General features: G+C 40.0%; 1 protein-coding gene across 2 annotated transcripts in view; it reads left to right on the forward strand.

The window, feature by feature from the left end:
* Window positions 1–962: 962 nt before the first annotated feature.
* The window catches only part of n4bp1 (nedd4 binding protein 1), a 44,483-nt gene continuing 30,193 nt past the window's right edge, over window positions 963–15,252 (forward strand). The window contains exons 1-3 of one of the 2 annotated variants that reach the window (XM_061722333.1): window positions 963–1,496; window positions 11,100–11,327; window positions 11,437–11,610. In XM_061722333.1, the coding sequence (XP_061578317.1) occupies window positions 1,182–1,496; window positions 11,100–11,327; window positions 11,437–11,610 (717 nt within the window). In that variant the 5' untranslated portion in view covers window positions 963–1,181. The remainder of the gene's footprint in view (window positions 1,497–11,099; window positions 11,328–11,436; window positions 11,611–15,252) is intronic. The other variant, XM_061722334.1, reaches the window with a different exon arrangement.

Here is a 15,252-nt window from a genome sequence, read left to right on the forward strand (position 1 = left end):
AGTTCTTATTTTTGCCATCTGAGAAAATTAAATATATTATATTTGGCGCCTAACTGTTTCCCAAGTATATTAGTGCGAATGAATAAATGAGACGTAAAACGTACATTTCTTTGTAGAAAGGCGCTTTATGAAAATAAGTCAATTTACTTGTATTAGTTCACAGCGCAGTCTTGCGGCTACAGATATATGCAGGGGTGCACACAAGCCGTTACTTGAGGGCTAGTCTACGGCATGTTTTAGATGTTTCCCTGTCTTCAACACACCTGATTCTAATCACTGGTCGTCATCAACGTGTCATCAAGGTTTACACAACTCTGTTGGTGACACAGCATTGTCTATCAGGGTTGTGTTGAGGCAGAGAAACATCTAAAACGTGCAGTAGACTAGCCCTCGAGTCCCGGCTTGTGTGCACCCCTGGATATACAGTATGTCTATGTTCAGAAGTGTTTGTTTTTTTTTCTTTTTTATTGAAAGACAAGATGCAAACAGCACAATCCACCGCCAGGGGGAGACATACATTAAGCGGCGGAAAATCAGGACACAATGAAACAATGAACCACAAAAATACATTGAAAAGAGCACATAAACGTAAGGTCTTGATGGCCTTTGCATTGGTGGAGAGACTAATGGTTCTAATGTATTGTTTGACCTCATTTTCAAAAATACAAAAAAGAGGCTTTTGATTAGTATACCGGGATTTATGAATAAACCATTTTGTCAAAAGTATAAGATTAATAATATAAAATTGTTTTTTTTTGACAGAAGGATAGTAAATGAAGCCAAATAATACATGTTCAAAGCAAAGGGAGAAATGTGGTTCAATACAAACACTAATCAAATTACAGATATGGACCCATAATGTTGTAGTGAAAGAGCAACTCCAAAATAAAATGTTCAGAAGTGTTCCGGATCTTTGGCGTGACTGCGCCTGCGCTGTGACAGGACTGTCGCGTGTCGATGACATCATTACCGGGACTTTCCGGATACGTCAGGCGGAGCTTCCGAGTTATTAGTTCAGCTTCTCTGTGTTTATGTCGTTAGACGGCGGAAAACGTCCCCGCCGAGCTCCGAGACCCCCCTCAGCGGAGACCATGGTGCCGACGGCCGCTCCCCGGGCCGCTCCCGGGGCAGAGTTCTGAGTGTTTGTGGCCGGGTGGGACGGTCGCAGCGGGAAGTGCGGCATGTCAACAACGCGGCCTCTGCTCGGAATGCGGCGAGTCCCCGAGCTCGCGTACCCGGAGCAGCCGGCGGCCAGGCTCTCCGCGCCGGCCGCCAGGCCGCCGCAGGACGGGCCCCCCACCGTGGACGAGTTCACGGTCCTGGAGGACAAGGAGGAGGAGCTGAAGTGCGCCAGGCCCCGGGTGGAGCAGGTGTTCCAGGTGGCGTTCACCATCATCGGACTGCTGGATCACACGGGGCAGCCGCACGGCAGCCACGCACTCCGGCAGATCTGGCTGCAGCTCCGGGGGAACCGGGAGGACGTGTCCCGGGCCAAGGTGAGCTCCGCTCCGCACTCACTGGCGGTTCACAGACGAGGCAGCCTGGAATTTAGACATGGAGTAGCTACTTTGGAGCAGTGGTCCTCAACCTTTTTTCAGTGATGTACCCACTGGTTGTAAAAAAAAAGGACCTAAAACAGAGCACTGTGGCATCAGTAACTGATTTATTAAACATAAAAATATTGCTGCTACGCTTCAACCACGACTCCATCGTTGGTCCAAGTGATTGACAGGTGAAGCCAGGTGATTGACAGGTTAGGTGGAACCATCCTGGTGTGGGGGATACTCTGGGGTTTTAGGATATTAAGTTGAATAGCCTACTCCTGAAGATAAAATTCATTTTATGAATTTAGACTTGTATTTTCCTCAATTATATATGAAATATTTATTTTTAAAGGATTTTTGTATGGATGCTACTTTTTAAATATATGTATATTTTAAAATCTCACGTACCCCATGGAGTGCCTTCACGTACCCCCCATTTGAGAACCACTGATTTGGAGCACTAGATTCAGTACTGGAGTTGAGGGGGGATGAGGCCCCCTGAAATAAAAACAGTCCAAATCATCCCCCCTGAAATAAAAACGGTCTTAATCATCCCCCCTGAAATAAAAACGGTCCAAATCATCCCCCCTGTAAAACTGCCATCCCCCCTTTCCATCCCTTATGTCATTTCATCAATGAATGTGGTTTTACTGCTATTTCAACATTTAGATTCATCACCAGAAAAATAACTTATTTGACAATTTTCACCTGTTTCAAGTAAAATTTCACTTGAAATAAGTAGGAAAATCTGCCAGTGGGACAAGATTTATCTTCTTATTACAAGCAAAAAAATATTTTTCCACTGGCAAATTTTTCTACTTATTTCAATTGAAAATCTACTTGAAACAGGTGAAAATTGTTGTTTTTTTCCAGTCATGAGTCTTGTTTTAAGTGTAATGAGATTTTTTTTTTACTAAAATGAGACATTTTAACTAGAAATAGTTTAGTTTATTGTTTTGCACAGTTTTAAAAATATACAGGAAATATCAAATATAAATACTATAGGTGCAGGAAGAGGCAAATAGGACAAATATTCTTATTTTGAGTATTTGCAGTGATCCATTTTACTTATCCTGTGAAGGTTCAGAAAACTGTTTTTTTATTGTTGTGTTTTGATGTATTTGATGTAAGCCCAGTGGATATTTAAAGCTTACAGAAGGCTGCATTTAACTGCTGCTATGTCATTCCTGCAGTATTTCTGCAGGTGTTTGCTATTATTTGTAATATATTATTTTTAATCAGCACAACTCGAGTACTGGGTAAAGTCACTAACTGTACCACTCCCTGTTAAAGAGGAACAGGTGCAGTAGTGTTCACTGATTCATCAACAGCTCTGACAGCTGGAGGGAGACTTGACTGAATGAATGTTTATTCCGGTACATTTGTACTTATAAAGGGGCTACTGGATATGATCACTGCAGAAATGTGCAAATTAAAGAGGTGGTTTGACAGAAATAAATGATCTAACGTAAGTAAAACTAAAATCATGTTATTTGGTAATTGTAAAAGGGATACTCAAGTGTAGGGATGGGCGGTATGGACTAAAAAATGTATCACAATAATTTCTGGCATTTATCCCGATAACGATAAGAATGACGATTTTAAAAAAAAAAAAAAAAAAAAAAAAAAAATACCAATTCAACTCCACCTTTTTAACTATAAATCTATCACCACATTCAGTCTTTGGAGCCCCCAAAACAAGTTTTCTTAGCTTATAAAATCCCAAAGTAGAAAAAAATACAACTTGATAAATAAAGAAACAGGAGAAATAAATAAAAGTTCACTGAAAATAAAATCCAATCAGTGATGACTTCTCCTAATATAAATAAAATGTGCAAATTAACCTGTGGTTGGAACATGCCACAAATTAGATACTATTTGCAATTTTTTTTTCGCAATAGTCAAACGTTATATCAAAATCTAACAACCATTTCCTTCTGTTTTTTTGCAGACTCTGCATATAATAGATGATGTTCGTCTCTCTTTTTAAATCCAAACCAGTTCCAGATAACGGAGGTGGAGCCTCGTTTAACAACGAGCTCCTCGCTCTCAGATCCGCCTTCCGCCATGTTTGTTACACAAAAACCTCATCAACGGGAATTTATCGTTTTTAACCCGAGATGACAAATTCTTACCTTGGGGAATTTTTTTGACGGTATATCGTGAACGGTAAAATATCACCCATTCCTACTCAAGTGCAGGTGCAAGTAGAAGGTGTGGATATTGAAATAGTTCATGAAAATAACTAAGTTTCTTGGTGTAATAATAGACGATAAAATAAACTGGAAATCTCACTCAAAACATGTACAAAAAACTATCAAGAAGCATCTCAGTAATCAATAAGGCAAAACATATTCTGGACCACAAATCACTCCACATTCTCTATTGTTAACTGGTTTTACCATATTTAAATTACTGTGCGGAGGTTTGGGGCAATACTTATAAATGTACACTACAATCACTATCAATGCTGCAAAAACGAGCCATAAGAATCATTCATAATGCCGGTTACAAAGATCACACAAATTCACTCTTCTTAAAATCCAAAGCATTAACATTTACTGATCTGGGGCCTCATTTATAAAGCTTGCTTGCGCACAAAACAGGGCTTGAAAGATGCGCACGCCACCTTCTACGCAAAGGTTGGGATTTAAAAAGAACAAACTAACCAAAAAATGTGTGTATCTTTACGGCAACCCTGACCCTCCCGTAGGAACAGTCTGAAGATCTGGGGAACTGGCGACGCAGGCGCTGAGGTGGTGAAATGAAGCCAGATTCATGTCATACTCTTAATGTCATCACATATCAGACTTATAGATCCATGTACACCCAAGCCGGTGTTCTGCCGAGCTGTCCTACCTCGGCAGAAAATACTACCGTACCATCCCCGTTTCTTTTATCTCAGTTTCTTTTTTTTCAAAGGCTTTTTCATGCAAATAGACGATTTAACAGCAGGAAGTCAGAATGGGCTTCACATAGATCTATGTGTACGACGCTTTGACGGAAGAAAAAAAAACGTCAGATCACGCTTCCACATAGATACATGTTGATGTCTATGTGGAAGCGTGGTCTATGTTGTAGGCTCGCTTTTGCAAACCAATTCTGCAGAACAAAACTCTTTTCATAGACATAATATCAACCAGTTATGCTTTACCAAGTATTTACACACCAACTTAGCAACAAATGTCATGACATTTGATTTGCTGTATTGTCATTCCAAGTGTTCAGGTAATTTCAGCTTGACAATGATTTTTTTTTTTATATTTCAGTGATTTAGATTATACAGTAACCCTTGCATGTTTAAATGAAGATGCATGTTAACTCACTACCGTTTCTTGTTGGAAACATTAACAGCTTGTATGCAGACACTCAAAACATATAAAGCTTACGTAGGAAGCAGAGGCTAAATCAGATCACATTAGAGAGTAGAAAACTAGGCTGTGTACGGCTTTCTTTAAAAGAAAATCTAAAGAAAATGATGATCTGGAAAATAAAACTAAAGTATTGTAAGAAGAATTAAGAAAGTGTGTTATTTCATCATACATGCATTTCCAGGTAAAACCAGTGACGGTAAGTAGGTTGTACCTGGACCAGTTGGACCCGTGTAGATTGCATTACATGGCAGTGTATTAGTTGTACGTAGCAATTCCTGGGCTTATTTTTGGACTTTTTAACATTTTATTTTAGAAAAACAGAAGTCTGGAACTGTAAATCAAAGAAAATTCATCACAAAACAGTGATAATAATATAAATTGAGAGAAACTCTAGAAACATGTTGTAAAAACATTTTTAAATGTAGTACTGTTCATTATGACTTTAATCAGAAATGTAAAGTAGAATGTGACTTATCATATTTGATTTCATATTGGTAGCTAAGAAAGTGGCTAGTGAGTGGTATTGTTATGCAGAAATATAAAACCTTGAATTAAATGTATTGCATTTATCTACCTATCAATCAAATCTCTAGAATGGAAAGTTATGACGTGGCTTTGTAAACATCTTCATCAAACATCACTGAAAAGTTTGGAAAATATTTTACTTCAAACTATGTGGTCCAAATACCTTTTTTGGATTATTTGTTTTAGCTTTAATAACCAAATAATTCCTAAATGTGATTCAATTTCATTTAGTTCCCTGTAAATACAAGTGAAAATATGATTCTTTTTTTTTTTTTTTTTGTAATATTTGCATCAGTTTATTTGATTAGTACCGTGACGTCAGCTGACATGGTTGGCTTGGTATTACATATTTGCTGACGTGTATGCAACCTTTCCTGCCAAATAATTTACCTCTGACAATAGAATCTGATATTTTATGGGACTTTTGAACATGGGGATCTCCATATGGGAAGCTGATAACATTGCAATTTTATTGCGGTACGGTACTGTACCTAAAATTTACATAAAGAGATAAAATGATGATTTATAATGTATTTTCCCCCTTTTATATAATTGTGTCATGCAGTTAGGTTGATAAAATCCTCAGGTCTGAACTTGTGAGACAGCGTAGCATCAGTCCTGGACCAAGAGAGTTGTAAGTGAATCATGTTATTGGATGTAGAAGTTGACTTTAAATAGAGTCATCAATTTAAGAGTCATGCGAGTCTGAGATGCTTTTAGAGATTGAATACAGTAGCGCACTTACTCATGTAAAATAGCAGTCAACATTAGAGTCCCAGACTTAGTCAACGTTTCTTTTTTTGCGTGACTTCCCACACAAAAGTGTCTTTCACACTTCTGCATCTTGTATCATTCGAGACTCTTATGTGCACTTTCCCAGCTGCTTCAAGCTCTGCTAGTCACCTGAGTCTGTAATGTGGAAACTCATTTTATTATCAGTCTGGCCTGCTCACGACAAGGACCACACTGAAGTAAGAAATGGGTTCTTACGTGGCCGTTTCAAGTGGAGTCGGTGCTTCCTCTAGTTTGGGAAATCACAGCTGTAATTCCCATGACAGCTTTTATTGTTTCCCTTCCGAAGCTACAACATGTGATTTTGACCAGAATTTACTAGAGTTATTAGCTTTCCCTTTTGATTACTGCGGTTTTATGTTTCACTTGTACAGTTTCTGAATGTCATCAGACAAATAGGTTTAGATTCACTAACAGAGTCGAATTGTTGCCTTAATCCGATCAATTTCAAATTTTTAAAGGGAACCCTGGCTATTAAGACATGTAGGTCTTAAAAGATAAATGTTGGTATCAATTATAACAATGTAGGTAATATAAGTCGTAGGTCGCCATTGTTGTTTACACCGCAATGCATTCTGGGTAGTGACGTCAGACGGTGGCACCTGCTAGCCCCCGTCCACTGTTTTGACACCCAGAAACAGATGAAAACACAGCTAAACAGGTGACGGCGCACCAGAAACACAGATGAAAACACAGCTAAACATTAAGGTGACGGCGCACCTACAAAAAAGTAAAAAAAAAAAAATTAAAAAAAAAGTACAGCACCATAAAGCATGAACTATAAAAACACCATAAAACTCAGATAGACTAACAGACCACACGTTTCAACTAGCAGATAGCCGATGCTACAATAAAAACCCCAGCCAGATCTGGCGTCATTAAATTAAATAAAGATGTTCTTGCCTATTTGACGCAAAGTCTGGGCCTCCCGTTTCGTCAAAGTCCCGGGCCAGTCCCCTCAGCCTCTGGTCTGTCATCAAACGGTGGACCCAGCACCGAGGCCGGTTTTAGGGGGGGGGCAGGGGTGGGCTATGCCCACCCAAACGTGCATCCTGCCCACCGGCGTCTCCATCCCGGCGAGAGCGGAGAGCGGATGGCGGTGCGCTGCAGGCTCTAGAGCCACGGCTACGCCGTCTACTGCGTAGGCTACGCCGTTGACGCCGTAGCCTAATGCACTGGTAAGATGCGAACGACTTTGATCATTTTTGCAGATCTCCCGTGCATCACAGCACACGAGCACAAGTTTTGATCCAGTTTGCCTGAACCGAGACCTTATGGGCTCCCTCGTCAGCCTCCACAGCCGGGAGAGTGCTGCTCATCTATGTTTTAGATACCTGTCCCAGTTAAACTAACGCGGCTTATCTTCCCAGAGCCACCGTTCTACGTCATCGCCCCCAGAATGCATTGCGCAGGTAAAACATGGCGCCTCCCGCAGGTCAAAATATGTGATAAACATTGTAGATTTTTAAAGCAATTAGATTATTTTATGTGTTTCTAACAACATATTTTAGTATAAGAGAACAATTGTGGCTAATTAGGGACTACAAGTCTTAATAACCAGGGTTCCATGTATACACCTTAGCTGGGCCGAATTGAAGCTCTTGAGATCGAGTTTATACAGGACTGTCTGAGAAAATGAGAATATTGTGATAAAGTTCTTTATTTTCTGTAATGCAATTTAAAAAAAAAAAACAAAAAAAAAACAAATAAATAAATAAATAAATGTCATAAATTTTGGATTCATTACATATCAACTGAAATATTGCAAGCCTTTTATTATTTTAATATTGCTGATTATGTCTTACAGTTTAAGATTAAGATTCCCAGAATATTCTAATTTTTTGAGATAGGATATTTGAGTTTTTTTAAGCTGTATGATGATGATAATGAATCCAGAATGTATGACATTTTTGCATTACAGAAAATAAAGGACTTTATCACAATATTCTAATTTTCTGAGACAGTCCTGTATTCCCAGATAGAGATGCACCGATCGATCGGCAACCGATCGGGATCGGCCCGTAATGCCCCCATCGGCTTTGATCGTAGTTCTCAAAATAATAGTCCAAAGTGGGCCGATCAGATGAAGTTTACTACAACAAACCGCCGCCCCGGTGCGTTCCTGTATCTCAGACCCAGGTCTCCCATGGGGGCGTGGCCGGCCTCGCCGGTACAGGAGTTTTACAATGTCCGAAAAGGACAACAAATTTGCAGTTTGCAAAGTCCCCCGAGGAGGAATGTTATTAAAGAATTTCAGCACAATGAAGCTTTCATTTCATTTTATTCTTTATTTCATTCAAAAAAATAAAACAAACAATTCAATACAAATACAAATGTTCATAAATTGTGAATGAAAGGGAGCAGAAAGAAGAAGAATCTTATCTAATCTGCCCCTTTTTCCAAGAAATAAATTCACAAATAACATAAATTTAAAAAAAAAAACAAAAAAAACCAAAGTAAATAAAAAACTAAAATAAAATAACTGCCGTCTATGGGTATGTCAATCAAACTTAGCTAACATATTTCATTATATTTACTTAACATACAGGCTTTAATTGTTCTTTTGAATGTAATGTTTGATTTGGATTCTTTGTTTTCTTTATTCAGATTGTTCCATAAACTGATTCCTTTCACAGAAACACAACGTTCCATCAATTTAGTCCTGAATCTTGTTTTTTTTTTTTAAATCTCTGTTCCTTTTAAGTTATACTTGCTTTCTCTTTTTTCAATTTTTTTCTGAATGTTGATTGGTAAAGTTTTTTTATGAGCTTTAAACATAATTTGCAGAATACTATAGTCTACTAATTCATGAAATTTCAACAATTTTAACTGAATCAGGACCAAAACCTCACGCCACAAGAACAGTTTTTTCCCGTCTGCAGCTGTCCTCGTCAACAAGGCCCCGGTCCCCCCTCCCCCCTTCCCGACTACCAAAAACTACGTAAAAACTCCAATCCTGTAACTTTTGCACAGACTCATCCGGCACTTTAAAATCTCATATTGTACATTTCTGTCTATACTTTTTACCTATCCTAAGTTCCTAAGTCACTTTTGTACAGACTCACCCGGCACTTTAAAACCTCATTTTGTACATTTCCGGTCTACATTCTATTTTACTGTTTATACTTTTTATTGTTTATACATTTAATTTTATTTTATCTCTTATATATTTGTTTTTATATTTGTATTGTGTTGCACCAATCCCCAAAACAAATTCCTCGTGTGAAAACTTGGCAATAAACCCTTTTCTGATTCTGATTCTGAAGGAATAATTGATTTGTTGGATCTCTATATCGTTTTCTACTGATTATTCTCATGGCTCTTTTTTGCAAAATGAAAATTGACTGAATATAAATGTTTTACAGGCATTTCCCCAAACTTCAACACAGTTGGTCAAATATGGAACAATCAGAGTGTTATATAAAATGTACAATGCTTTGTTGTCCAATGAATCCTTTACTTTGTGTAACAGAGCAATTGTTTTTGATATTAGCTGATATGAGCTGATAAGACATTTGAAAGGTTCTCACACGGAGTATATTGAGTCTTCAAAGTTGGCTGCCGCTAAGGCAGAGTAAGAACAGGAGCGCGCAGCAACGCCATTAACTCAGCTGAACGTAACAGAGACCTATAAACGACAGAAAAAAAAGAACTACATCTTAAGGTAATGGATTCATATGCCTTGCTCATCAGCCGCTTTCTGTTGCTGCTTGGATCCGCGGTACGCGCTGGTGCGTCGTAATTATTTCACTGATGCTTTTGCAAAGCTTTTAATAATTAATTTTTATTTTAAGATTTAATTCATTTTTCCACAGGAAAACTAAGGTTTATAGTTTACAACTTGTATCAACTCTAAGAGAGTGACATGTCTACTGTTGTCTGTGTAGGTGCACATGTTGTGTTGTACATTATTGCCACAAGAAAGCTTAAGCTAGTAAACTACACTTATGGCACTTTTCCACTAGTACCTACTCAGCCCGACTCGACTCACCGTGCCCTCGTTTATTTTCGATACCCCGATGAGAAGTAGGAGGTTGGAGTGAAGCTGCTGTGACGTATTTGATTGTGTGATCTAAACGAAGAAGACAACACTAAAGATGTAGAACCTGGAGGAGAAGATAGATGTGCTGCTGGGTCTGTGGCTTGTGTTCAATATCAAGTTAAAAAATGAGAGTGAAAGAAGCTTCAAGCAGCGATGCTTTTTAATGTTTTTAGTTTGTCTCGGCGCTGCTGAAAAGTCAGCTGGAGCCGTGAGCAGCTATGAAGTGACAGATCTCCTGGTAGATCTGGTCGTTCCTTATCACCCGTCTAGATCCCTTTTTAATTCTCTCCTCAGCACCAGGTTTATGAACATCTGCACCTCAGAGTTGGATCATGAAACAGACTTTTGCTGCCATTGCCTGTTGAATAAAATGAACCAGAAGCTGCCATCATGTTGAAATCTTTGCAGATCCCAGAAATACAAAGGAAATTAATTTGACTTACCTGTTCATTGGTTTTTAGAAAAGTTTAAACAAATGTGGAATTGGATGCCAGCACCAACCCTCAAAAACTACAGGAGAGAAACATTTATTTATTACACAAGTAACACTGGGGTTTAAAGATTGTGTGTGTGTGTGTGTGTGTGTGTGTGTGTGTGTGTGTGTGTGTGTGTGTGTGTGTGTGTGTGTGTGTGTGTGTGTGTGTGTGTGTGTGTGTGTGTGTGTGTGTGTGTGTGTGTGTGTGTGTGTGTGTGTGTGTGTGTGTGTGTGTGTGTGTGTGTAAAATATAGATTGTTGGGTTGCAACAAACAGGACAGTTAAAGAAAGTACTGTAGCTGTTTAGTTTAGTGTTTGCTGACGTGTGATTGTCCTCTGTCTTGCAGGAGTATATTCGTGGACTGTGTGACCCAGAACTCCGGAAAGAAGAGCGTTACCCCGTGGACATGCATTGTATCTTTGCTGGGGCCCGAGGACTCTTCTTGGACCGGCTCATAAGGGACACAAGTGCTGAAGTTCTAATGACAGAGCCGGGTCGTCTGCGGCTGTTGGGTCGAGCTGAGCCTGTTGTGATGGCTCAGAGCAGAGTTCAGCAGTTTGTAGCACTTTTTCAAGTAAGGGTTCTGCATTTTCTGCATCCATTAAATGAGTTATAAAATCATGAAGACTGGTTAACAGTTGTAGCGTGCTGTACAGTAGTGTATTTGTGTGTACTGTGTCCAGGAGAAGAGAAGTTTACCAAGTGACAGAGAATCAACAGTGAAACGAGCGTTCAAGTGCTTTGTGGAGGAAAGGGATGATAAATACACTATGGAACTTCTGCTCCTGCCCAGTGCTCTGAAGGAGGAGTTACTGGGGCTAGTCCACAGCCCTACCAGCACAAACACATCTCCTCTGGTTGGTGTTCACCTTTTTAAACATGATTTGTAACAGTTTACGTAACCATACTGTGGTGGAAGCTGAAAGAACTGCCGTGAGTGGTCAAGAGGTGCTTCCAGATGACTGGATAACTACAGCTACTGTGATGAGGGACATGGGCAGGAGAGTCATTGGTGTGTCTTCTGGGAGGAAGGTAGTCTAGGAGACTTGCTGGTGGAATGAGGAATTGTATACAGAGAAAGAAGTTAGCTTAGAAGAAGTGGGACAGTGAGGGGACTGAAGAGACGAGACAGGAGTAGAGGGACATACAGCATAAGGTGAATATAGAGGTGGTAAAGGGCATATGATGACTTGTATGCTAGGTTAGACGGTAAGGAGGGAGAACGGAGAGCTCTGCCAGGAACATAAGGCACTATCAGGTCTTGCAAACAATGCGGAGCTAAGCCGTGTATTAGAAGCTATATAAATAAAATTTAATTGAATAGAGACTGATCTGTACAAGTTGGTGAAGCAGAGAGACATAGGAAGGATGTGCAGCAGGTTAGGGTGATGAAGCATTAAGAGGGAAATGTATTGACAGGAGCCAGAAATGTGATAGCAAGATGGAAAGAATACTTTGGGGAGTTGATCATTGAGGAAAATGAGAGTGAACAAACAGTAGAAGAGGTGACTGTTGTGCACCATAAAGTACCAATGATTAGTAAAGGTGAGGTTAGGAGGGCATTGAAGAGGATGGAGAGTGGAAAGGCAGTTGGTCCTGATGATGTACCTATGGAGGTATGGAAGTGTCTAGAAGACGTGGTGAGTTTTTGACTCTACTTGACTTGTTCAACAAGATTTTAGAGATCGAGAGGATGCCTGAGGAATGGAGGCGAAGTGTGATGGTTCCATACAATGAAGCTGTGGGAAAGAGTCATAGAAGCTAGACTAACGGCATAAGTGAGCATTTGTGAACAGCAATGTGGCTTTATGCCAAGAATGAGTACTACAGATGGAGTATTTGCTTTGAGAATGTTGTTGGCGAAGTGCAGCAGGTAGCTTTGTAGATCTAGAAAAAAGCTTATGACAGGGTGCGGAGAGTGGAACTGTATGAGAAAGTCTGGAGTGGTACAGAAGTATGTTAGAGTAGTGCAGGACATGTATGGAGCTGCAAGACTGTGGTGAAGTGTGCCGTAGGTGTGACAGAGGAGTTCAAGGTGGAGGTTGGACTGCACCAAGGATCGACCATGAGCCCCTTCTTGTTTTCCATGGTGATGGACAAACTGACAGATGAAGTCAGAGAGGAATCTCCAAGGACCATGACTGCGTTTCCATGCATCAATAACCCTTTTAAAACCTGAATATTGGCAATAACCCGAATTTGCACGGCCATGTAAACACCAATAACCCCTTTGAATAACCCGAATTTGCTCATATTCGGGTTTTTAAAAACCTGAATATGACCCCTGGTTTACTCCTTTTAAAACCCGAATATTCGGTCATGTAAACGCCAAACGGAACATGAATTTGTTTTCTGCACATGCTCTGTTCACAAGGAATCCTGGTCTTTTGAGTCCAGGAAGTTCTTATAAACACGGAGAAACGCAAAACCCCGCCACACTTTTGGAGTGAGGAGGAGACTAATCACTTTATAAATGTAATGAAGGATATGAACATTTTGGCATTTGTAGATGGTAGAAAGTACCGGGATAGCCAGATTTAAAAGAAGGTGGGCGAAAAGTTGCGCGAAGCAGCATTCGTTTTGAATTTGGATACAGGAAGAAGAAGCGGAAATGACGGGAATTGCGTCATGATGTTCTCCGCGCGTCGCTGGTTTGATCCAGATATCCCGAATGATTAATTACCATGTAAACGGAATATTCCCAATGTTTCAGTAACTGGAATATTAGCAATAACCCGAATTTTGACTGCATGTAAACGTAGTCCATGATGTTTTCAGATGACATTGTGATCTGAAGTGGGAACACAAGTGGGGGAACCCCTAGAGAGGTGGAAGTATGCACTGGAAAGAAGAGGGATGAAGGTTAGCTGCAGCAAGACGGGGTACATGTGCATGAATGAGAGGTGCACAAGTGGAACAGTGAGGTTACAGGGAGCTGAGATAAAGAAGGTGGAGGAATTGAAGTACTTGGGGTCAAAAGTCCAGAGCAACAGGGGATGTGGAAAAGAGGTCAAAAAATGTGTGCAAGCAGGTTGTAATCGGTGGAGAAAAAGTCGACAAGACATTGGTGAGACCAGTAGATGGTAGAAAGTACCGGGATAGCCAGATTTAAAAGAAGGTGGGCGAAAAGTTGCGCGAAGCAGCATTCGTTTTGAATTTGGATACAGGAAGAAGAAGCGGAAATGACGGGAATTGCGTCATGATGTTCTCCGCGCGTCGCTGGTTTGATCCAGATATCCCGAATGATTAATTACCATGTAAACGGAATATTCCCAATGTTTCAGTAACTGGAATATTAGCAATAACCCGAATTTTGACTGCATGTAAACGTAGTCCATGATGTTTGCAGATGACATTGTGATCTGAAGTGGGAACACAAGTGGGGGAACCCCTAGAGAGGTGGAAGTATGCACTGGAAAGAAGAGGGATGAAGGTTAGCTGCAGCAAGACGGGGTACATGTGCATGAATGAGAGGTGCACAAGTGGAACAGTGAGGTTACAGGGAGCTGAGATAAAGAAGGTGGAGGAATTGAAGTACTTGGGGTCAAAAGTCCAGAGCAACAGGGGATGTGGAAAAGAGGTCAAAAAATGTGTGCAAGCAGGTTGTAATCGGTGGAGAAAAAGTCGACAAGACATTGGTGAGACCAGTAAGGTTGTTTGGTTTGGAGACAGTAGCACTGAGGTAGGCAAAGCTGGAGGGAGTGGAAATAAAAATGTTGAAGTTCTCTTTGGGAGTGACTGGGATGGATAGGATCGGGACGGCACATTATATTTTTAAAGATAAAGTCATAGAGGCTAGATTGAGATGGTTTGGACATGTACAGAGGAGGGATAGTAAGTTTATTCAGGAAAAGGAGGATAAAGTGGGAAGTGTCAGGCAGGAGGAAGACTAAAGTGGAGATGTGTGGATGTAGTGAAGGAGGACATGAGGTTGGTTGGTGTGAGAGAACAGGATGCAGAGGCTGGATGGAGACGGATGACTTGCTGTGGCAACAGCTGAAAAGAAGAAGTGACTGGGTGGTCCAGTGCCTGTTGCACTCAAAGTATAAAGATTTATGATATTTATGTTACATATTAGTTGGTCTCAAATGAGAAAGGAGTAGTTTTAGTAAATAATCTAATGATTATCTTATAAACTTTCTTCCTGCTGCATTTATTTTCTACCTGTTTGTGTTGTTCCCAGAAACATTATTCTGATGATATACCACTGTTATGTTTCTTCGGCTTTGGCCATAAATATATTAGATTTTAAAAAAACAAATCTGTTGATTAATAAAGGATAAAGGTTTAGATTTGAAACGATAATATTTGGACAGAATTAAATAAGTCACAAAGCAGCAGTAAAATTGAATTACAAGTGAGATCATTTTGGCACTCGTTTAGTAGCCTAAAGAGAAAATGAGAAGACTTTATTTCCAGTAACAAGAAGCAAATGGGGAAGTACTGAATCAACCATGACTAGAGCTAATGTTCATGTTTTCTAACCATGGTGATATCTG

This window comes from Cololabis saira, chromosome 5 (assembly GCF_033807715.1).
Source record: "Cololabis saira isolate AMF1-May2022 chromosome 5, fColSai1.1, whole genome shotgun sequence".
In the NCBI taxonomy this organism is placed as follows: Eukaryota; Metazoa; Chordata; class Actinopteri; order Beloniformes; family Belonidae; genus Cololabis; species Cololabis saira.